Here is a 25,459-nt window from a genome sequence, read left to right as displayed (position 1 = left end):
ATCTTTGGAAAAGTTATCAGTGTATAACCCTTACACTATTTATCTGGAAGCTCTTTCTCTGTATACCATCTATAGAAAATAAAGTCAAATCCCTTGTGTGTACTACATACTTGGCCAATAAAAATAATTCTTATTCTGACTGTGATTATTGTGTAATGCCTAATAATATTTTCAGAACATGATCACTTACCTGGCTTATAATTAGCAGACAACAATAAAAGAAGGATGTCAGAGCTCAGGCAAGAGTCGCTGTCTACCTCAAGAGAAGATCTCTGCTCTTTTCCAGGTCTACAGATGTCCTGCAAGTCTTACAGTACACACGAACTTCAAGGAGACAGAGGATTTTCAGAAGCTCACAATCTAAAAATTCAAAAATAAAAACACATTATCATTATCACATTATCAAGTCTGCACACGTCTGCTTGTCAAATCTTTTTAAAGTGTACAGTATCTAAATTATTACATTATTGATTATTTTGTTTATTTGTTGTTTATTTATGTGTGCAACAGAAATGATTAAGAGAACTATATTTACTCCTGTTGCTGGTAAACTTTCCGTTTTAATTACAAACTACTTCAAGCATGAATTCACCAACTCTAAGCCTTTTACATTAACTGGTCTAGGAGGTTCAATTTGTAGCAAAGTGATTGTGTTTCTATCTGATTGTGGTATATTAGTACTTTTTCTTTCCCTGATCACATGCTCAGTGAGCTGTTGTGAAAATGCAGACATTAACTTAGACAGTGACTGCTTACTAACTGTATAAATTCAATGTGACTTCTAGCTAACAAACTTAAGAGAACAGATGGGACCCATCCTTCTGCTCACTATTCTGGTCCCATATTCACTTTTATCATGCTTGTTAGCTTGTAGACCTTTGTGTGTGCAGGGCAGTTAACACCTGATGTTGTGTACTTTGTCGCCTTGTCAGTACCTGCAGACCCTCTAATTATATACTCAATACCTCATGTGCCACTACTCAGTAAATTGGAGGAATAGGAGGGGCACACCAAGCTCTCTAAAGTGTCAGCTTCCAGCCTCAAAAACAGCATTCATAATGCCCTTTCATCTTCAATCTGCACTGCATTTTTAACTAACATACAGTACAATGAAATTTCAAAGTCAGTAATGGCCTGAAATGTATTATTAAAAAACAGCAGAAATGTGCTTTAATCACAAAAACATAGCCTAGAACACATCCTAATTGACCTCATTTGAATTTTCTTTTCTTCAGTAAATGGTGAGCATTTGAGCCATGCTCGCCTCTTGTTAATGAATATGTAATCATAATCTCGTTCAGCCTTTTTAAAGAGTGCTGAATGAGACTGTAGTAGTGGTGGTATACTAACAGCATCACAAAGTTTTGAGAAAATATTTTTGTACTAGATAACAGGAAAATATATAAAGATAAAACAGAATTCAGGCAAAAAGTACATACCTTTACTTGACAAAAATGTAATATATCTGATATTTTACATTTTTGCAGATTTAACAAATCATCATACGGTTAAGCATATAAAATGAAGACAGTGATATTTCCATTACATTTTTATTTATCTTTATCTTTTTACCTTTTACCTTACCCTTATCTTTTCAAAACACATTTCTCACCTTTGGTTGTAAACCTGGTGCATAATTATTGTCTTAACTGCTCTGGTTCCTAGCCTGTGGTCCGATGTCCCTGTTTGGACCCCAAATGAAACAAAGAGGGACAGATTAGAAAAGAAAGCTGGCATTCATTTTGAGTCTAAAATGTTTGATTATGACTCAATACCTCTTGAGTGTATGGAAAACACTGAGTGAATAGCCATGTGGTCGTTTTACAAAAGCAATAGAGGCACAAGGAAGGCAGATGTCATAATATATGAATTAGAGAAACTAGATAATGTATGATAGATGATGATAGATGATAGATGGATCATAAGCTGCTACAACTAAAGTGATCTGCTGCCATGCTGCTTTGATGCAGGTTTAATAGGTTGTAAAATAACATACTTTACTATTTATGTGTCTGAGGTATTTTCTCTAAATCATTTGACAAAGTGCAAACAGAAGATATGACATTAGCACCATCATTCTATGAACATGTAAAAATTAATAAAAATTGAGCAGCTAAATAATGTAAAACATCTGAACAAAGTAACTATTAGGACATTGCAATACCTCAGCTGGTTTAATCACAGTTTGATATTGAGTTGCACATAAATGAATAATTTTGTAATTCAACAACCACAATGTAACAACAATAACAACAATTACTGACTCTTTCAGAGATAGAAATGTAACACTTCTTAACACTAACCAGTGTGAAAGGATGTGAAACTTGGCAAACCAAATTTTGCCAGCACTAAAACAGTGATATACCCTTAAGACATGGATAAATATATGATATAATAAAGCAGAAATAAACAAAAAAATGAATGGAATAGAACATATTTGAGTACCTGAGTGAAAGAGGTTACTTTTCACTATTTAATTTACCTCCATGTAGAAATTCAGGATAATTGCAGACATCGTCTGTCTGTGGTACCTTGACCCATTTGCTCACTGTTATACTCAACAGGAACCTGCTTATACCTTCTAAGAGACGTAACGCTAGCTACATACAGCCGAATATAAAATGTATGCACGATTAAAATGTCCCATTAAAAAGAAAAAGACCACCTTAATTAAAAATTCTCACGAATGTTAGTTAGCAATGTCAGTAAGAGTCAACAAACTAACTAAATCAACGACATGCTCTAAATTGACGTTACAGACTTTATGCTAGAAATGGGACGAAAACGGTTTAAATTAGGATAAAACACTAAAAAAATGTTCGTAGTGCAGTAAAAAAAAGCTTCACCTAACATTGTTCTAAATAAAGATGTGCTGATATTGAGCTAAAACATGAAATTTGATATTGAGCTAAAACATGAAATTTAACTTAAGAAATATGGCGACTGCATTTTCTTCACCGGAAGTTAAGACGAAGTTTAACACTTTAATTTTGCGTATGTGTATGTAACTGTCAAACTTCACCGAAAAATAGCGGAAAACAACTCTGCTTATCACAAAACTCAATTATTTATTTAATTTACTTGTACTGAGTACTGAGAATTAGATTATCGTGTCCTTATTAAATAATGTCATGTCACAACAAGATAACATCAGTTAGCTAAATTAGCACTAGCGTAACAGAAGATAAAAAATATGTAACTCTTTGTCAGAGTTAGTTACTTTCTTCACAGTAAAATGTTTCTTAGTGATTTCAGAAGGTCACCAAAGATTTTAGATGATGTTAATTATAAAAATGTAATGTATATAGCGAAAAAAATGTTCAGTCTGTGTCTGTATCATTTATAGGCAGCTCTGCTCGGCACTGCCCTGCTCATTTTCAAATATGGGCACGGTAAAAATGGCAACCTTTGACGAGACAGCAGTAGTTTCTAAAAACAGACCTGACTCCACTGAGATAACAGCACACACAGCAGGCCTGACTTCACTCCTCTTTGTCTTCGCTTTAGCTTTACTGACTTTACCAAGTAAAGTTAGTCTTGTCTGATTTGTTTTTTCAGCAGATTATGTGTTACTGAACGCGTATGTTACAGGATGAATACCATGGAGAACCTGGAGAAACAGCTTATTTGTCCCATATGCCTGGAAATGTTTACAAAGCCTGTTGTGATCCTACCCTGCCAACACAACCTCTGCAGAAAATGTGCCAATGATGTTTTCCAGGTAAGCACTTATTCCTTTTGCTTGTATGAAAAGTATTTAACTTGAGGAACGGTGCCTTTACATATCAACATGTCCAGCTAGCAGTGTAGCTATAGCATTTGAAGCACTGATATTATTGAACTTGCCATAGACTTCAGATGTATGACCAACCCCACTGGCTAAGGTGTAGGCCTACAGCATGTTCTCATATGAAAGTAGAAAATAAGCACTTTACACCATCATAACTAGTCATAAATTAATAGTAATGTCTGTGTTTACAAGCATTATTATTGTATTCAGTCTTTGCCATCAAGAAAACATTTATAACTCGGTTTTAGTTGTAAAATTTTAGTGCCCCAAGTAAAACACTTATCAGCCAATATAAACATTTTAGAGATGGGGATAAACTTTTCTGTTTTGGATTGTTAATCCACTGGATTAACATTTCATAACTGTTCAGTGAAACAATTTCATTAACTTTTGCAACCAACCTGATTCTATCCATAACACCCTGCTGATCATACTAAATTTAGCATATTCAATGTGACTGTTCACAGGCTTCAAACCCATACCTTCCAACAAGAGGTGGCTCATTGACATCTGGTGGCCGCTTCCGATGCCCATCCTGCAGGCATGAGGTGGTTCTGGACAGGCACGGTGTTTATGGGCTGCAGAGGAACCTGCTTGTTGAGAATATTATTGATATGTTCAAGCAGGAGTCACGCAGGTTGGTGAGACAGGTCAAACACGTATCTCTCCTGGTATAACACAAAATCAAAAGAAAACAGTTAAGTGTTCATCAATCAAATTTGTCTTTAACCAGGGCAGTGAACAAAGATAATGAAGAAGAGCAAAGATGAATTGGTGGCAGGAAGTGTAGCAGGAACTGGTGTGGCCTTAGTGCCAGTAGTCTCTGAGTCAGAGAGCTGGATTGGATATCAGGATGTCTTTGGTCATAGTCATCTATCTAGAAAATTGAGGTCGCTAAACTGAGTAGTTGACTGTATAGCCAAAACACTTACATGATTAACTAGACTCATAGACTTAGGATATTCAGCCTCATACTGAATCAAGATTTTAAGGCATTGTTTTGCATTAAAAACTGTAAATATTTTATGGGCAACTTGATATCTTAAGGGACAAAATCACCTTGCAATGGAAGTTATGGGTAAAAATGAATTGAAACATTACATTATAAACCTGCACTCGCACCTGTGCCCACAGCCCATATATATGAGTGACAAGGCATATACTGTATATGCTGTGTAATCAATACACTAGTAAGATATGTTTCCTTGATATTATCAAAGTAACAGTTTGTGTCACATCAGTATTTACTGAAATGTACAGCCTGAGACAAAGGTAACACTGTTTTCTTTACACAGCAGCAGTAAGCCAGAACCAGACAGGAAGGAAGAAATGCCTATGTGTGATGTCCACATGGAAGAAAAGATCAACATTTACTGCATTACCCACAGTGTTCCCACATGCTCCATGTGTAAGGTTTTTGGAGCTCACAAAGACTGTGAGGTGGAACCTATAAGCAGCATCTACCAGACAAAGAAGGTGAGATCTGAAATACTTTTGGAGGTCATAGATTCTGTAACATTTATCATAGCGATAGACCGATAAATTACTAGCATTTTTGTTCATAATGTAACGTCAGCATTTTTATAAAAAAATAAGTAAATTTACGTGTATTATAATTTTGACCCAGATGTGAGTTGCACTTAATCTCTGCCACATCCTTGCCCCCCAGATGGAGCTGAATGACAGCATCGCCATGATGGTTGGGAACAACAACAGGGTGCAGGGCATCATCAGTCAGCTAGAAGAAACCTGTCGTGCCATAGAGGTCAGCGCTCAACTGCTGCTGCTCCTGGTCACTCACTCACGCAGCAAGCTTTACTCTGATAATGCACCTGCACACACCTGCATAGGCATACAAGCAGACATCATGGGTCCTTGTCACCACTGCTCCAAATGCTTTTATCAGTTTGTCAGACTTAGAGAGAAAGGTTGGGAAACAGAAATTAATCTTTTGATACTTCAGTTTGTCTCCTCTTTTTCCCACATTTGAGCACGACATTCTGCCTCTGGCAACATTACAAACAAGCAGTGTAATTGATGGAGAGACAACAGGCAGTTCTCCTATAATTGATGTGCCATATTTGGACATAGGGGCAAGGAAGCTGGAGTGGCTCCACTCCCCCATGTGTCACCTTCAGTGGCATCACTTTTGACAGATGTGCAGAATGAGTGACACTGTTCTCCCTGCACATACGGCAGTCATTGGCTAACCAAAACATTTTTGTTTTAACAGACTTTACACAAACATACACTGAAAATGATGACTTCTGCCACATTGCCTTCAGCTCTATCTTTGATATTAAATAGCTTGCACTAGTGTTGTAGTCAAGACAAGACCAAGGCTAGAGCAAATCACTGTTTCCAACACCGAGACAAGACCAAACTGAGGTCAATTCTGAGACGAGGCCAAGACCTTTAAAATGTAGACTAGTCTTGAGTACTACAAACCTAGTCTAAACTCTGGTATGACCTACCTTTGCATTTACACCTTTCTCACCCTCAAGACTGCTATGAATGATCTATGTGAAAGGACTTTTATGATCCTTCCCTCTGTATGCACGTCTCCCTCTCTGCTCTCACTCGTGCATATGTAGGAGAATGGTCGGAGGCAGAAGACTCTGGTGTGTGAGAAGTTTGACCAGTTGTACTCTATACTGGAAGAGAAGAAGAGGGTAATGAGTCAGAAGGTGATGACTGAACAGGAAGATAAGCTGAATTATATCCAGGGCTTGACCAGGAAGTATGGAGACCATCTGGAGGAGAGCTGTAAGATTGTTGAGTTGGGGATCCAGACCATGGAGGAGCCAGAGATGGCCTTATTCTTGCAGGTCTGAGTCAATACTAAATGGGTTTGATGTTAATATGTTAAATGGTTGTCATTTCCAGTATTTTACTTCTTGCATTCTCTGCCTTTTTTAGAGTACAAAGCCTCTACTCGAAAAGTGAGTATATGTGATTATTAAAATGTATGTGCACCAACAGATACAGTACATAGACAACAGCAAATATCTTTACAATGGAGAAACAGAAACATTCTGTCATTTTAAAGGCAAAATATATTTAAAATATACATCTATTCATAGATATAAAACCAGCAGCCTCATGCAGCAATCAAGTTTTCACATTCTGCAGAAAATGTAGTCCTGTGAAATGGTGCTGAACACAATCTTGAAGTGTGGATTACTGAGCTAAACCTCACACATTGAAGATACATAACACACAGGGGTCAGTGACAAGGACCGGTTTTAAAATGATGCAGCTCACTGATCAATCAGAGCCAAAGTCTCTTCGTCTTAGTGTTTACAGGTTAAAATGCTAAACTGACAAACTGCCGTTGAAACAACAGCCTTACAGCAGATGTTATGTGAACATTTTCATATACCTGTGGAAATGCTGGCAATCTCATGGGAACAATACTCCATCCATTTTCAGTGTTTCTGATATTCTCGACAAAGTGGCTTGCTTCTCCACCAGCTCTGTAGCAGCTGTCATCCAGCTAAAGTTTAAACGTTAACCTTAACTTTACAAAATTACAGTCCAGCTTAAGTTTAAACACTAACTTAAATTTTAATGCAGCTGGCTGTTTGATCTGACCTTGCTCTCAACATGAAGGAATACCAGTCCAGCCTCTGTCTGGAGGTTGTTTTTCCTATACCAACGGTGTGTAAGATAATCAGCCGGTCGTCTCTAGATCTCACACTCACACATAAATTAACAACAACCCTAAATCAACCTTCAGTTCTCTCCCTGGCCAAATCAACAAGAGTTACAAGAAAACCATAGTCACTTCATAATTTTATTAAAGGATAAAGGGCTGATTGCACAATGTTGCACTTTCTATTAAATTAAGAAAAAATATCGATGATACACAAAAGTTTTACTAGTGCAGAGTTTTAATGCTGTTTTAATGCTGCTCCTGGATGTGAAACAGGTCATACGTTCCATTCAACCTGGTCAAACTTAATGAAACCTGCAGAAACCCTATGGCAGATGAAGAGCAGTGTCTATCACTATATCAATAAGTTTTTATTGATAAGCAGGACCAGTATTAATAAAATCCTAACAATTCCTTTTGTATAATTTCAATACATATGCTTGTTGTACATTTTGCACTCAGGATTTCTGTAGCATCCAATACATCACACTTGGCTAAAGTTGAGCGTGGCTATGAAAAAATGGATCACTACGACATCACCTTCAAGAAAGAAGCCATGGCTCTGCGCAGCATTGACTTCATCCAAGGTGAAGGGAGAGTTGATGATCACAGTTTCTCATTGCTTTCAGCTCAGACTTGTCATGGTCTGACCTTTTTTTTCTTTCCACAGATGAAGAAGATGAGGAGGAGGAAGATGAGGATGGAGAGACGGGTGCTGAGGAAGGAGAGGTGGCCCTTACTGTTTCTGGAAGTAGTACTGTTACAGCTGTCTCTGTCCAACCTTCTCCCCCTCCACAGATTAACTCCTCCCCCCAGGATGCTGGGAGCGCTGCTTCGACCTAGCTGTCAGATACCAGCCCAAACAACACATGAAGCAGGAGCAGGATAAATGTTACTCCTGTGTGTTGATTTGAGGCCGTTTGTGATACTTTTTCCTCACAGATTGGGGAACACTGTGACTTATTTAGATCTGTTCAAAAGGAAAGTCTGGATTGCTGAGGTAGACGTAAACGATGAGACAGAATAGTAACTTCTCTTCTATTGTGATTGTGTTAGGATGCATCACTGCATACTGACAAATCATGAAAGTTTTTTTTTCTGATTAACTAGTGTTTTGGTTCTTTCTATTCATTATGGACTGAATGACAGATAGGCTATTACTGTCTATTGGCTATTTCCAGAATTCAGATGAAGCTGACCTTTTTCAGTTCTGCTTAAACTATGTAATTAGTGAGCATGACAACACTGCCATACTTTTTTATGAATGAAAAACTTACTGTGACATTTCAGCCTGTATTATATATTAGATTTTTTGTTGTGTAACAGGTATATTATGGACAAAACATCACAGTTTGCAGTGCTACACTGTGTTATATATTATGTGTCATTAAAACCGAATTGTACCAACAACCTATTGTATTTCTTAAGTCTTGCTTGGTACTAGATTAACAAATACTACTAGAGTGCTTAGTCTCAGCTAACAGACACATTGTTGTAGTATAGATTTGTGTGTGGACTGAATTAATGAAATACCATTTTGTGTAATCTGTTTGAATGTCTGTGTGTACATGGGTAATGAAAGAAGACTTACTTCCTCCCTTCCCTTATCTCGTCTTCATGCTCTTTTTTTATTTATTTCTACCAACAAAAATGTGTCTGGAAAAGGCATTAGTATCTTTTTATGGCTGGTTCACACAGCTGATCTCTCAGTACTAAAACACTACCATAAGTACTATGTGATCATGTCTACAACCTGCTGTACATATCAGACTGCTGTGATGATCGGGCCATAACTCATGAGGCTCTGATATTGAGGTTGTCCACCACCGTGTCCCTCTTAATTATTTTACACCATCTCTCAGTGAGTTGGTTCCTTTACAAATGGGCTCAATGCAGCACCAAGCCCCAAGTTGCTAAGTGGGCCAAACAGAGTAGGATGACTCACACCTGCAGCTCTTGTTTGGTTTACCCCGACTCTGTGGGTCAAAGATCAGCTCAGCATGCATAGTCTTTCACACTCATTAGCAGTCAGAGGTGCATCTTTGAGCTCTCTGGCTGCTTCTTGGTATAATGCAAACTGTGTCTTGAGGATTAAGGGTTTCAGAGAAATTAAACTGTATGAATGTTCCTCACATTTGTTAGTCAAATTAGTAATTAAATGTAACTGGGAGTAGTTCTTTTTAATGGGACTAACCCATATATAAGGATATCCACAGAGAAATTGAGCATTGCTTTGATTTTTTTTATTTCAAAATATAAGGCATTCTCTTGCACAACAGAAAGTGACTGGTTGCACATAAGTTTATTCATAAACATAAATATCATAAATACAGTGATTCATCTGAAACTAAATGCCAATTTTGCCAATGCAGGATTTCATATTCAAACAAAAATGATTCCATTTCAAATATGCATGTGTGTAATTCTACACATTTTACACCAACATTAAAATGGCAAGGTATCATTATTAGTCAAGCCTGTTATGCTCCATAGTGTGAGGTTAAAGCTATAAATAAGAGTGACAAAGCAGCACTATATTGCACAGAGCATGTTTTGTGCTGATGGTATAAATGCCAAAAAAGAAACAAAAATGGGGGAAAGAGGATCTTTGGAGGGGGAACTGGGCAGAGGTCTTCATTTCCCGAAGAGCTCCATCATTCGTCTGTTATTTTGCGCTTGCTGAGCCAGTTGTTCCGCCTTGGACATTTCCATCATCTCCCGGAGCAGGTGGAAGGTCAGATCCAGGGATATCGGAGGGTCCTCGGACCTCCTTCCCCTCTCCATGGACTCATCACCGCGATCACCGAAGCCGCTTATGAGCGCCCTGATGTTTCCAACATTACCTTGTAAAAGACGCCGCGTCAGCTGGAGTTGTAGTGCTCTGTTGTAGATGGCAGGTGATCCACCGGGGTACATGGCTGCTGATGGGAAAGAGTTAGAGTTCCCATTGCCCAGACGGATGAAGTACTCCTCTCCCAGGCGCTCCAGGATGGGACCAGACTGCTGTTGCTGCTGGGAGTTTGGGATTTGGGGAGCTGGGACGCGCAGGGCACTGCCAGGGCTCTCAATAGCCCGACATTCATAGCGCGGTAAGAAGGCAACTAGTAGAATCACGGTGGTACCAAGTAAATTGAGCTTCATGTCAGGATATCAACGGGAATCTGAGAAGAAAAAGGAATTCCTGGATTATTTTTTATGTAATATATGTTGATTTTTCACCTTGACTCTAGTGTTGATTGTGCTGCGTAAAGAGGAATTTACGCACGTAAAACAGGTATTACAGTAATCAAACGGGGTTTTAACTATGAATTAATGTGTTACAGTTTATTTATTGTGCTAAGAGATTTTGTCTTCACCCGCAGTGTCTCGTGAAATTGCTCTGCAATGTGCAATATTTGCGCGTAAAGAGACTGAGTTATTGGCTCCGCAACTGATAGACTGGAAGTTACATTATTGTTCTTATTTCCTACAGTCTATGCATTCATTGGACTTAGTATAAAACAAGATCAAGTTTGAAATAAAAAAACACTTAATAAAGAGGAACATCCATTTTGTGGTCTGTAAAAACATTCAGTGTTTCTGAAGCCAAAGCGCAAGATGTTTTTATCAGATTTATCCGGAGTTAAGTCGTTCAGGAAAATGAGAATAAGGAGACATGACGACAAATTCACAATATCGGTCAAATAAATGAAGCTTTCCATACCTTTAGTCTTCCAGTACAGCCGTGTAGGTTGCCAGGTAGTTGGTGAGATGCCGCCCTCCTTCACTTCTTTGAAGAAAGAAGTCTGTAGTTACTTAAGGAGTAGATGCTGAATGGGCTTATATAGCCAAGCTCACTGTAAGTGTCGCGCTCCAAGATGAGATTGAGTCTGCGCGTTCTTGCACGGGTGTAACGTGAATGGACGCCACTGACAAAGTGCTTTAGTTAAAATGAGATGAGTCATATGTGAGTGTGCGCTGGCGTGCACAGGCATTTACCTCTGTACTTTCAGAACAGACCTATAGGTGCCACACCTGCTGGCATTTTCTCTTCAGTGAGTTGGCTCAAAATAAATGATGTTTGAATTTAAAAGTGTTAAGTAAAGTTTGAAATTGTGTTTCTGCCTCTAAATCACAGCTCATTTTCAGAATTATGTGTGAAGGAACTATGACTATTACAAGCAATAAACTACAATCACTGCTCTTTGACCAAGTTAGCATGAGCCCCACCATAATAACACAGTGTAGAATGAACATTAGCATATTGAACACCCATCACATAGTTGCAGGTGCACCAGTTGCATGTTGGTGCAATCTGCAGACCTGATTTTGTTTCTTCATGTTCCCCAATAATGCTTCCAAAGCGGTTTCCCACACAGATTGTGCTGTTCAGTGACTGCACACAGACTACACACACTCAGGCTAGTATTTGGACAGAGTCCCCCAGTGATTCATTGCTCTTATATATATATATATATATATATATATATGTATATCGCTACATCTGCCACTGGGTGCCTCACTCCAGAGTGCCCAACCACCAAGCCAGGCGCTTCAGGCTTGAGACCTGAATCCAATATCCAGTCTTACAATCTTAAAGAGTTTGGGTCTTAAACTTGTCGGTTACTCTGTTTCACACTTCATTTATAGTAAAAAAAAAAAAAAACATGTTAATAATGAACAAGCACTTAAACATCAACTCTACATGTTTCAGTCAGTCTTTACTATGTGGTAAGAACCTCTTCATTAATCCATAATAGTAAATCCATTTCACTCAGACATTCAGCCCAGGAAAAATGTTGCAGGCATACATTATCTGTAGTGGTCAGAGTGACTTGGCCCATACTGTGTACTCAGTAAAACACAGCCAATTTGAGGGAGGAGAAAATTTGATTGTGTAAATGGGGTGCACAATGGATTCTTCTCCAAAAATTCTGTCATCTCAAAAATCCATATATTATCTGTGGATATTTAAGTTTGTTGCCTCACTTTGTTACTTTTTGTGCTTTGTGCTGCTCCAGGGGAAGTGTCAGGTCCCATCATGAGAAAGATGTTGGCTGACACAAATAGAAAACCCTGCCAGAAGAGAAAGCATCTGCTTGTGGTCAGCTCATGTCACCTCATTTTGAAATCACTGTCCCTCATCCCATCACCAGGACAGAAATCCGCTCCTGAGATGCCAAACCGGAAAACACTCAGGATTAAATTATTATCCCTTTGTTTCCTCAATTACAGCAAGTCCCTCAGATGATTACATTAGATAAGATCTTAATAATTCCAGCAGGGAAATTGGGATGTTGCCACTTAACACGACCCTTGACTCTGTCTGTCTGTGAAAATAAAAACAAATATTTAAAAATTATGTTTTTAAATCAACTGGACCTCAGCGTTTGACGTTGGATTTACACAGCAGACACTGCAAACTGATTCTGACAAGTGATTTCTCAGAACTGCTGCCAGACGGACAAACTCCATGGCAACAGATTATTTAGATCGATCATTTGCCTTTCTAATTATGATCTGCAACAACGAGGGACAAGTGCTTCTTGTTGAACTGCCCCTTACTAAATAGACATTTTTCCCCAGTGGATGAAGCTGGATTCTTCCTAATTCCTCATGTGTTCTCCTTAACTTTGATACGCAAGGTCACCGTGGCTGTTTAAATAAGTACAGACAGGTATTCTGGTTCTGATCAGAGTCGACGACACAACCTCAGTCCTGTAGCTCAGGTGTCCTACTAGTTTATAGCCCAGTGAAATAAACTCTTATAAAAACATGTCTCTAACGAATGTGGGAGCTCAGCCTTTTATCCTGAGCATAAAACCAATGGAACATTTTTTACAGAAATGACATTTTTCATCTTACAACTGACAGTGACACAAAGCTTTCATACAACTAGTGCACCAGTTAACAATCATAGTGTTTAAACGTATGATAATGTTCAGTCATGGCAGTTTGAGGCTGAACAGACTCATTAATTATGCAGGACAAAAAACAGTGCTCAGTATTCCCTCTGGTTTACTAAATCTTGAGGTATTCTTCAGTGGAAGACAGGTGCTTTTAAAGTGGAACGATTTTACACTCGTCTTGATGTGTGTTTCATCAGTTTACGGGCACAAACAATGAAATGATAAAATATAGCAATGTGACACTGTAGAAACACAGTTTGAAAAATTAAATGTGAGACAGCTGGGTCTCTCTTACAGCTTGGATGCAACTGAACCGTGTGTACTTGTATATGTGTGAAACAATGCCTTCCATAATACAGCAAAAGCCCACAGGGCTGCTCTAATGTCTAATGTAGTACTGGACAGACAGTGTTAAATCAGAAGCTTCACTAATGCCTGTTCACAATATGCCAATTTCCTCTCACTGGTGTTTTGGAAGGAAACAATCCCCCATGTGTCTAAATTCCCATTTTTGTTCACAACTATGGATTTTCCATTTAAGATTGAACAAACAGGGAACTTATCACCCCAACTGGATTACGCATATCTCTATGCATAATGTTACGGCCTGTTTTTTATGTAAAAGCATCAAACCCAATCCAGCAGATTCATTCATGACATTTCTATTGTGTCTGTGAAACTCTGCCCCAAGCCCACTGGTTCCTGCTGAAGGCATAAATCTTTTAAAAGGGGTCATAACTGTATAGTGTCATGTCTATAAATGTCTCGATAACTTTCTTCAACAGCTGGCACTGTGGCTTTGAGCAAAGGTTAAGTGTAGAACAGGACAAAAGGAAGAGGGCTATAAATGTTTTTAGTGACAGGCCACGTCACTGGTCCGTATCTGGATTCATAGACTTTAAAGGATTGGGACACACAGTCTTGAATTTTCAAAATTGAACGTCTTTTATTAATATTATTTCCTCCATCACTGACACGTGATGTCTGTCTCATCATTCTGTCAAAACCAAATGTATAGGACTCAGTTTTTATACACTATATGTTTCACAGACTTTGCCTTTTTGAATTCCATAAAATGATATATGGACAGTTCAGCAGCTGCCTGGTGCTTTTTTTTTTTTTGCCTTTCTATATGATTTTATGTTATTAGATGATATTTTCATTCATTATGTGCCATACATGTTTTATTCAAATGCAGGTAACCGCAGTGTCTACTAGACTGTGTAGACTGCTTCATTATGTCACAAAAACTATAACTGCAGAGAAATCTAGGCCTAAGCCATTCTACCAAAATTGTAACCTAGTTTTCTTTTATATTTAATAACACACTTTGACCATTATTGTCTCTTTGTGCAGCTTAATCTAAACATATAATGCTGATACTATCTTCATTATTTAGTGACATGGGTCAGGTTTGACTCTTTTTTTTAAACACAGTAATTCTGTCAAGTTTTAATGCAGCTGCAAAATGGGACCAGTGGCAGGGGGACACAACGACTTCAGCCCTCAGAGCAGACTACGCTGACACTTACATTTATCATATGGGTCAATGTGACAGAAGACCATCAGAGAAAAGAAACATTTCAAGTGGTTGTCATTATTTCAGAGGCTAGGCTAGGCTTGTCCCTGGGCATCAGTGGCCTTAAAAAAAAAGTCTGTTTTTCTTTTAACACAGCTACATTCAATTCATGTAACAATCACAGGCTAAAAGGCTGAAATAGTTGAACAGATTTTTTTTCTCTCTGTGGTCATGTGTCATTTTGGTTTGTCTTATAGCAATCAGGGGCTTTAACTGGGTTCAAATCCAAAACAAATTCACCAGTTTACAAAGAAAATTAATTATGTCTGCTCTTATATAATCATCATTCCCTTATGTAATATTTTATTTCCATCTTTACAAGCAATTTGTTTTAGACAAATCACAATTATTCTGGGTCAGCAAAAGAATAGCCAAGACTTCACTGTAATGGAAAAGCACATCTGTAGCCACACAATCTATCCAACACATTTGAAAATACACAATTGACAGTAGCTATGTCACATCTTCACATTGTAATGTCATCATTAAAAAAAAAATCCTATTCTTAGTAACAAATTCATTGAAAAGACTAAAAGTTTTCAGGAAACCATGCCCTCTCTACATACAGTATATGTGTACAGGCAGGGGTGTTTCTGCTGCCATGTGCCCAAACTTCAAGTCCTTCAAGCACACGTAATGTCCTCCACTACATTAGACAGGATGCAAGCCAGTGAAGATGCAGTGACATCAGCTGTGTTTGTGAGATCTATTGTTTTTCCATCCATCCATCCATCCATCCATCCATCCATCCATCCATCCATCCATCCATCCATCCATCCATCCATCCATCCACCCATCCATCCATCATCTATACCCGCTTATTCCTAACCAGGGTCACAGGGATCAGCTGGAGCCTATCCCAGCTCTCTTTGGGTGAAAGGCAGGGGTACACCCTGGACAGGTCCCCAGTCCATCACAGGGCCACATAGAGACAAACAACCTCACACACTCACACTCACTCCTATGGGCAATTTAGAGTCACCAATCAACCTGACATACATGTTTTTGGACTGTGGGAGGAAACCTTTCATAAAATACATTTAAAATAGTCTTTTATGAGGAAATCAATGTATGTAGGATTGGCTCTGTTTCTTTGGAGTGGCAAATGGAGTAAATGGGGACACCAAGACAATATGTTTACATTTGCAGAAAGTGAATTATCTTCACATATTTGTTTTATTCTTTAAATATTTCTGCTTGTGTTCATGCTCCTTGGTTTATTTCTCAACACCAGCAAAAAGTCCAAATTAGTCAATTACACACCAGCAAAAAGTCAAAATTAGTCAATTACACTGGACAGCAGTGCTCAGGAAACATCTGAGATGTCTCAGATGTTTCTCTACATTTCTCTACATTTATAAATGTGAGAAAAAAGTTTTTTTTTAGTATTCAATGAATAATATTTTTTAATGAATATATTGTGATGTTGAAGGCATTTTGTGGTATTGAAGACTGAGTTTTATTCTCTGTGATTAATTCAATTGAGTGGCTGTAATTTAAAAGCTTCCAGAGCTCAGCATCAATCAGCTGAACTAGTTGAATAAAACTAATGTAATGAATCAATCAACAGAGATACACACATTAATCTGGAGTGCTCCTCTGTCAGAAGCCTTTTAGCACCAGATTTAACCCTCCAGAGAGCGAGAGAGGGGGGACCACACAGCACAACACAGATGCTTATGATTAGAAAAAAAATAAGTGTGAGACAGAGGGGAATGAGATGCAGGTACAACGTGGCAGACAGTTGAACATGCAAGATGCCCTTGTCTTGTAAATTCATCAGTGAGATTGACTGGACGACTCGAGAGTGACACCGCTTCCTAGGATGAGTGACATAAAGAGGCAGCTGTCAGACGGACAGAGGTGCCAGGAAATGCACTGTCCCCCCAAACGCTCACCTCCTGATGATGGGGGCAACACATGGGACCTGATATAACTGACCCTGGCTGTGTCACTGTAGATATGGATTATTTCCAAAAATATAACTTTCCACAAACAGAGCCTTCTAAAATATCTCATTAGTGCTGCACAAAAACTAATTCCAATACCAGCAGGCTCTCCAAGAAGATACTGTTCCCAATCAAGAAATAGCCCAGCAAATTAATGTGAAATTGTAAATTATATTTACATTTCATCTAACAAGACTAGCTGGTTCCCCCCATGCTAAGCTAAGCCTGGCTATCCCCTTTAAATTAGATTACTAAATTATGACCAAGGTATATGCAGCAGCACAAACCTTTTACATTTGAATAATACCCAGATCTTTAAATACTGTTGTTTGGTAGACAAAAGATGAGATGTAACAGCATCAGTCCATCTGTCATCACTTACTCTGGTACATCCAGGGTCACAGGAGTCTGGAGCCAGTTGCATGTGTTTGGACAATGGTAAGAATGGGATTTAAACCTTCTAGCGATGAGGCAACAGTGCAAACCACCAAGCCACCATGCCACAGACAACATCGGCCCATTTTCTAAATTAACGCAAAGACGTGACATTTCTTGATAACATCAGCAACTGTCTTAAACAGACTCTGCACTGACAGCTTGGAAACTGCACACACGCACTTTGCCCGTATAGCACCATCAACAGGGGACAACTAGATCTATCGTTTTTACAGCAACTTCTTTTCATTTCTTATGTGACAAACTAAAGCTGAGATTAATATGATAAATCAGATATTTACAAGGATTTCCTAGTGCCCGGCCCCTATCCTTATACCCTATCCCAATAAGTGAAGATTTTTCCCCCTTTCTTTTATAAAGACAGTTTTTTTTACTGTTATGTAGTGCTTAATGGTAAAACATTTGTTTCTGTTAATGTGATTTTAATTGTAGCTGCCAGACTCATGTTATGCTGCCAGGTGTATTGGTCTTGTGAAAGAATTTGCATTGTGTCCTGTTTAAGCACCGCTGTGTCTGAGCCCAGAGGATACGTATGGATTTCACGCAGCCACTGCCTGAGCTCCTGACGTGATGGCAGTGTCATAGGTTGCCTGTAATGTACTGAAGTTTCAATAAGCTCCTACTTTTTATCCTCCCAGATTTATCCACTGTCCCTGCTTCAGCTGCTTTGGCAGGTGTTGTGTTGATGTTGGCCTGTTTTGTTTTCTTCCCTACTCGGTTATCTGTGTGAAGAGTGAGACCTCTGCACCCGCCTCCCTGAGGATCTGTTTTCATGACTATACATCCTACTTTTGGCCTCTCTTAGCATTCTGCACTTCTGAATCCTCTGTTAGAATAACAATCTCTAGATTCAACCATTTCAGTTCGCTTGCTAACACTGACCTCTGTATGTAGTTAAGCCGCTTATGACACCCAGCCTCAGCCTCAAAATCTCTTTTTGTTGTAAGACTCACATTATACCAGTTTCCTAAGCTTCAGAAAAGCTTCTTTGATATCCCCAAAATTGTATTTTTGCCATAGTGCCATATATATATACACCCAGGAACAAAAACAAATATTGTCCTAATAACTTAAAATGGTTTAACCTCAGCTGTGATTTTACACTTTTTACTCATTACCTTCATTCTCTGACATAACAGTATAGGCCAAAAGGTTATTTTGCTCAATATACAAATATCTAATAATAGTACAATTTTGAGTCATTGCACTGCTTTTTCTATCTTTATACCAGCCAACAAACACTTCCTTTAACCACCTTATAAGACTTTTTTTTTTTTTGTAGCTGAGGTTTTTCTCATTTGACTAATAAAATGTTTCTCTTAAGGAAAAATAACATGTTTCACTGGAGAAAAGATGAGGCTCGTCTTTCATGCCCTTTCCTCGACAGCATTTAATATTAGCCTTGCATCCCTGACTCCTTGAAATTAAATTACAGCACATTTTTTAAAACCTCTAAGTGCTCAGTGATGGCAGCAGGTTACAATTGCTTAAGTGTTCATTCTGCTCCAGGAAACTGTAAATAGATTAAATTAATTTCATCCTAAGTCATTATATTTGAGTACCTGCATTTACATAACTAATTGTTATTTTCACTTTGACGTACTAATCAGTAATGCTTGTTAGAATAGTCTCGTTATTATCTCAATGCAAAGATGTTTTATTACCACTTAAATTAAACAAGATGAGCATAGAGAGCAAATATTCATTGATTATAACCAAAATGTTACACTCAACAAGTTTTCCAAGAACTTTCAGTCTGATTACTGAATTGCTCTGTGACCAGTGTTAACAAGCTGCATTTTGTAATTAGTGTCCTCCCCCCTTCTCAATCCCACCTGATGTGTCCAGTTCACTGGGCTGTGCATACAACTCCCACACAAGTGAATGTCAACTAAGGTGGGCTTCCCCAAGCTCCTTGACCCCTCTCAACATGGGTGAGCATAAATTATATTACCCACAGTTACGTAAACATTAATTAGATGAGGGATTTGGACATTGGCGCAACACCAGTCTCTCGCTCTGCATTGAGCTGGAAGCCAAACTACACACAGGTTTGTTTTTGTACCTGTGCAGAGGCATGTATGAATACTTCACACTATTAAACCTGCAATAGAGAACAAGAGCTGAGACAAAGTATATGCAGCCTGAACTGAGTTGTGCCATCACTGAGGCCCTGAAAATAGTTGAGTTTAACTCGGGTTAGCAATGACTTCCAAACAGGGCAGAAGGAACAGGAGCCTAACTAACCACAAGTAAACTGTGCACTGCCTGAAGGAATTCATAAATTACAGTCTAGATGCTGCTTTGTTGCACCACTCATATCTGCCTGCAATGGCATGTAAAGAATAACAAAATGGGCCCAGCATTCATTATCTAGTGTAAATCATCTGTGACACTTGAACTGTGGCGTTTTATTTGAGAATACATACGGAGTCGAGGCTTTGCAGCTGTCCCTCAACATTACTCTCGACTGACACCATGTTCGCAAGCAATGAGCAAATGAAACTGAGGTCTTTCTATAAATCTCTGCTCCAGAGAAAAGTCTTCCAAAAACCTCAAAATAAACTAATTAACACAGCACAGGTGATGTTTGCTTTCACGTCGAGGTGCTTTTTTGAGGAACAAGGGTGAAAAAGTTCACGTGTGAGAGTGTGCCATGTTCTCATGACACACCTTAGGATGTTTGTAAAATCTGCAGTAATAGAAATGAAAGCCCTTCTGTTGTTTCCCTCAGAGAATTACTGACTTCTGCCATTTTAATCACTGCTCATTGTAACAGCTTTTTTCATTTCCTGTGGAGTCCAAAATGACTCGAATGATTCAAGACCACCATCTGTCTTCTAACCTGAGAAACTGTGCAAGTGGGGACAAAATAACAAGAACACCAAATAATATAAAGCGCCATAAGAGCAATGGTCATGCTTTGCTTTGTGAACAGACTCATGCCTACTTTAGATTTTGTCACAGTCAGAAGGTGTGTTTATTGAATAGAAAAGAACCTTTTTGAAGGATGGAGGTGGAAATCTGCTTTGCACACTGAGATCTGAAACTTCCTTGAAGGTTCACTGATGTCTGGATCTTTTCATTTTTCAGGGGTGCAGGTTTTGTGCTCCTTATGGCAGGTGCTGCTTCCCTGTTCACAGGAATTAGATAAAAAAAGGTTTCTGGATGGCAGCCCTGCCATACTGGACATTCAGGCTTTGTGTATCAAAGGTCACAGACATTCTTAAGTATGATGACAGAGGTACCAGTTCAATTTACAGGTCATATTTGAATCTGTTCATCTGAAGCACTTAACCCATGATACTTCAATGTCCATCTGTGACCAGTGCTTTGCCAGTGCACATGTACAATGATTTCTGGAGGTCTGTTGATCCGTTCATGGTTTGTGGCTAATGTGGATTTATTTTTACTCATTATTTAAAGCTGATACATTCAAAAACTGTATATGAGTGACTCACCTTTGCATTTGTACTTGTAATGTGTTATAAATCCCATGTAAATGTACTGTTTTCTTTTTGCTCAGCATTTACAAGCATTTCACTGGCTTTCCAATTCAAATCAGAGCAATAAAATCATAATTACTGCTCACTTTCATAAACATACAATCTGGCAGCTTTAACCTGATACATTTATTACAGTTTAGTACAAATTATGCTTGAACTTTAAGATCAAATGTTATTTTAGAAACCAGGGGTGTTTGAGTATTCTAAACCTGAGACAGCTTGTGAAATTCTTCTAAATTGTTTCACTTACTCAAACTCTAGGGCATGGGTGGGGGGGAGCAGGGATTAAATTTACATATCAAGGCAAGCATGCCGATGCTTGAGGGTCCCTGCAAAGATGTATGTGATATTATTTATAGCTCAGGAATGTCCCCTGGGACCCTGATGTTGTTCGGCATCTGTCATGCTACAACAGAGGACAGTTGGGTGAATGTAGCCAGCAATTAGTGACTATTGCATCATGTCAGGCCAGACTTGCATGATGCGTGACCAACATTTAATCACTGCATTGATCAGACAACTTTTTTGGAGAACAAAGCAAACTGGCTGAAAGAAGTCGCTGCCATAAGAGTCGGAAAAGTATTGTATGTTACCATCACTGATTCTGTGCTCTAACATCAATCTGATCACGTTTAGCATGCCAGCAACACACTGAGTTTATTAGCAATAAGCAACAGAGGCCCTGAGGAAAAGTGGAGAAAGGTGACTTCTGCCCTTTTGTTAATGAGCACAGCTCCTCTGACTTATTCAGCAACATTGACTGATTCCTGTCGAATGATGTAGAAAGTCACTATTCCCTAGTGGATGTCTTGGAATATCAGTCTATTCAGGCTCTAATGCGCGGCACTGAATATATTACACACACACAAATACTGCGACAGCATTACCTGCTGCAATGGACATCAAGTAAGTATGCATTCGATACCCACACAGTCACAAGTTAAGACTGGAAAATGAAGGAGAGTTGGAGTTAGTTTCTAAACTAAAGAAGGTTTACTGCTAAACCTGACCTCTGTGTCTGACCTGGAAACAGCATTTACATCCTGACTTGTTTCTCCCAGTCAATACACTGCAGTAACTGTCACATATGATTAAAAGTTTCAAAAGCTGAATCTTCTTCTTCTTCTTTTCCTTTTGGCTGCTCCCTTCAGGGGTCACTACAGCGAATCATCAGCCTCCATTTAACCCTATCCTCTGTATCCTCCTCACCCACACCAACTATCCTCATGTCCTCCTTCACTACATCCAAGAACCTCCTCTTTGGTCTTCCTCTAGGCCTCCTTCCTGGCAGCTCTAACCTCAGCATCCTTTTACCAATGTATTCACTGTCCCTCCTCTGAACATGTCCAAACCATCTCAATCTGGCTTCCCTGGCTTTTTCTCCCAAACATCTAACATGAGCTGTCCCTCGAATAGACAGATCAAAGGTCATTATGACTCTACAAATCCCTTTTGAAACATCAGCAGATCACCTCTAAACTCACAGTTCAAGACAGGCGACAGCACCTCCACAGTGTCTTCAATCCAGCACTGAAAAAGCCAATTTATCACTTGTCAGAATACATATTTTGCTTGAAACTATTTCTTTGAGTATCTTTTTTTTTCTGTCCATGGTCCATTGACATCAAATCAGGTGGCATCAAACTGAGAGGCACTTAGTGGCTGAAAGCCCTTGTGTCTTTGTTAAAGCATGTGAAGAGTGCATCAGCAGCCAGCTTTTTTTTCTTCATATAGGTCATATTTTCACAGACTAAACAGTATTTATTAAACTGAATTAAAACAGTACTATAAATGAAATTATTTCTAACTTGTTCAGCTGCTCTGTGTGTGCGTCACAGCATAAGTGGGCTTTTTTTTTTTACTAAAACAATGTCTATCTGAACGGATTCTGCATCCCTCCTGCAGGGAACTGTTCCACAGAGGAATTAGTGGCTGTCTGCATTCATTAAGCTCAATATCAGTCTAATTATGCGCCTATGTGCACCTACGGACTAATTAACAAGGGATCGATAAGGACCCTGGATGCCCCTCACGTAAGGACCCAGCACACAGCCCACTCATTATTGGAGCTGCACTGAGGCTTCAAAGAGGATTTCTCAGATTCTAGCCAAGGGGCTGGTTGACACATTAGGGTGCACAGGTTTGGATAAAAATTGGCGTTTCTGGTTCTCTGCTCTGATATGAATGTGAAAAATACTACAGGCTGTATATAAAAAAATGAGTCTATTTAAAGACACTCCACTAGTGATGAAGCCCAGTGAAGATTTAACATGATTATGAGGTGAAAGACTGTGTATGACCTGTCACATTACAAATGTAACCATTATGCTTCTGCATTGCTAAGGTAATGTAGCTCTGTATGATTATCATGTGTTGAATTTAAAAGAACACTTTGACATTTTAGCAAATAGACTTATTAGCTTCCTTGCGGAATTAGAAAGGATTATATTAGATAACACCTTATTGATCCACCAGTGCAATCCACAGTGGACTAGACTGAACTGGATTCACCTTGGAAACATGAAATGTGGAGTGAACCCTTGACCCCCGGGAAAGGCTTAACGTCACGGCCTCAGAACTGACCACTTTGGTGACAGGATGGGGTCCTGAAAACCGTAGGATTTTTAGTGGCCAGCCAAATCCACTGCCCTACCTGGTAGACGAGCTTCTCAGTGGCGTCAATTCACCTGCTGGGCAAAGCACTGGCCCTTAGGAGGACAGCCAGAGTCTGGCTCCAGACATATGAGCAGAGATGCTGCCAATGGAACCTGCACCTCCTCCTCCTGGGTAGGGAACAGTGGTGGTTGGTAATGATGCACAGCTTGAACAGGGGACATTGCAGTAGCAGAGTTAGGTAAGGAGTTATGGGAGTATTCTACCCACGAAAGGAAATGGCTCCAGGCTGTGGGACTATTAGCCCAGAGACAACAAACAGGTTGACCTGGATGGAACCAAATGATAGATACTCCTCAGTCAGATGGTCAGATGAACTCCTTCCAACAGTGACCTATGAACTGAGGGCCCTGCCCGACATATAATTTAAGGGCAGACCATAGATCCAAAAAACATGTTGACACAATGACTCTGCTGCTTCTTTGGCAGAAGGTAGTTTGGGCAATGGAACGAAATGAACATCTTTGAAAATCTGTAAACATCTGAGTACTACTATCCTCCCACCAGCAGAAGGCAATGGGGACTGTCCATTGGGTGGAGCAGACCAGCTGATGAATGGGTATCAGTCTTGTTCTGTGCACAGACTGGACATAGAGCTATGAACAAGTGAACACCAGCAGCAATATTAGGCCAACAGAACTGCTGAGCAATCAAGGGTTTGGTGATGTGCCAGCAAGGACCCATGTCCCCACTGAAGAACTGAAGAGCAGATGCGTTCTGGAACAAACAGACATCCCAGAGGGACCTGGACACCCACTCTATAAACATGAAAGTCCCTTTCTTCACTTTGAAAAAGAGCTGCTTCTTCAACAAATAACATCATTACCTTCTGTACAAGGAGGATGTGTTTAGCTGGACTGCAGGAATAGATGAGGATGTTAGCTAGACACAGACTCTATCTTTGAACACATCTCTCAGAAGGTCATTGATTACGGCCTGAAACATGACCAAATATACAGTGGGTACGGAAAGTATTCAGACCCCTTTAAATTTTTCACTCTTTGTGTCATTGCAGCCATTTGCCAAAATCAAAAAAGTTCATTTTATTTCTCATTACTGTACACTCAGCACCCCATCTTGACAGAAAAAAACAGAAATGTAGAAATATTTGCAAATTTATTAAAAAAGAAAAACTGAAATATCACATGGTCATAAGTATTCAGACCCTGTGCTCAGTATTGAGTAGAAGCACCCTTTGAGCTAGTACAGCCATGAGTCTTCTTGGGAATGGTGTGAAAGTTTTTCACACCTGGATTTGGGGATCCTCTGCCATTCTTCCTTGCAGATCCTCTCCAGTTCTGTCAGGTTGGATGGTGAACGTTGGTGGACAGCCATTTTCAGGTCTGTCCAGAGATGCTCAATTGGGTCTAGGTCAGGGCTCTGGCTGGGCCAGTCAAGAACGGTCACAGAGTTGTTCCGAAGCCACTCCTTTGTTATTTCAGCTGTGTGCTTAGGGTCATTGTCCTGTTGAAAGGTGAACCTTTGGCCCAGTCTGAGGTCCTGAGCACTCTGGAAGAGGTTTTCTTCCAGGATATCTCTGTACTTGGCCGCATTCATCTTTCCTTCAATTGCAACCAGTCGTCCTGTCCCTGCAGCTGAAAAACACCCCCACAGCATGATGCTCCCACCACCATGTTTCACTGTAGGGATTGTATTGGGCAGGTGATGAGCAGTGCCTGGTTTTCTCCACACATACCGCTTAGAATTAACGCCAAAAAGTTCAATCTTGGTCTCATCAGACCAGAGAATCTTATTTCTCATAGTCTGGGAGTCCTTCATGTGTTTTTTGGCAAACTCTGTGCGGGCTTTCATGTGTCTTGCACTGAGGAGAGGCTTCCGTCGGGCCACTCTGCCATAAAGCCCCGACTGGTGGAGGGCTGCAGTGATAGTTGACTTTGTGGAACTTTCTTCCATCCCCCTACTGCATCTCTGGAGCTCAGCCACAGTGATCTTTGGGTTCTTC

At 39.5% G+C, this 25,459-nt stretch overlaps 2 protein-coding genes across 3 annotated transcripts; one reads left to right on the top strand and one right to left on the bottom strand.

Annotated features, from left to right (window-relative positions):
- The first annotated feature begins 3,393 nt into the window (after positions 1–3,393).
- Positions 3,394–8,788, top strand: LOC113121343 (tripartite motif-containing protein 55-like). Of its 2 annotated transcripts, none has more exons than XM_026291707.1 (8): positions 3,394–3,721; positions 4,258–4,427; positions 5,086–5,266; positions 5,460–5,555; positions 6,385–6,618; positions 6,710–6,732; positions 7,908–8,032; positions 8,116–8,788. In XM_026291707.1, the coding sequence occupies exons 1-8, from the start codon at positions 3,593–3,595 to the stop codon at positions 8,286–8,288; spliced, it is 1,131 nt and encodes a 376-aa protein (XP_026147492.1). In that variant the 5' UTR covers positions 3,394–3,592; the 3' UTR covers positions 8,289–8,788. The 2 variants fall into 2 exon arrangements, with proteins under 2 accessions (XP_026147492.1, XP_026147494.1); XM_026291709.1 differs by having other exon boundaries at positions 5,089–5,266; positions 8,116–8,288.
- A 1,291-nt stretch (positions 8,789–10,079) lies between these two features.
- On the bottom strand, positions 10,080–10,586 carry LOC113121698 (corticoliberin-like). The gene has a single exon (XM_026292405.1). It carries the CDS (start codon positions 10,584–10,586, stop codon positions 10,080–10,082), a length of 507 nt encoding a protein of 168 aa, XP_026148190.1.
- Between the last annotated feature and the right edge of the window lie 14,873 nt (positions 10,587–25,459).

Source organism: Mastacembelus armatus, chromosome 20 (genome assembly GCF_900324485.2).
Source record: "Mastacembelus armatus chromosome 20, fMasArm1.2, whole genome shotgun sequence".
NCBI classification, from domain to species: domain Eukaryota; kingdom Metazoa; phylum Chordata; class Actinopteri; order Synbranchiformes; family Mastacembelidae; genus Mastacembelus; species Mastacembelus armatus.
This window is presented reverse-complemented; position numbering and strand designations above follow the sequence as displayed.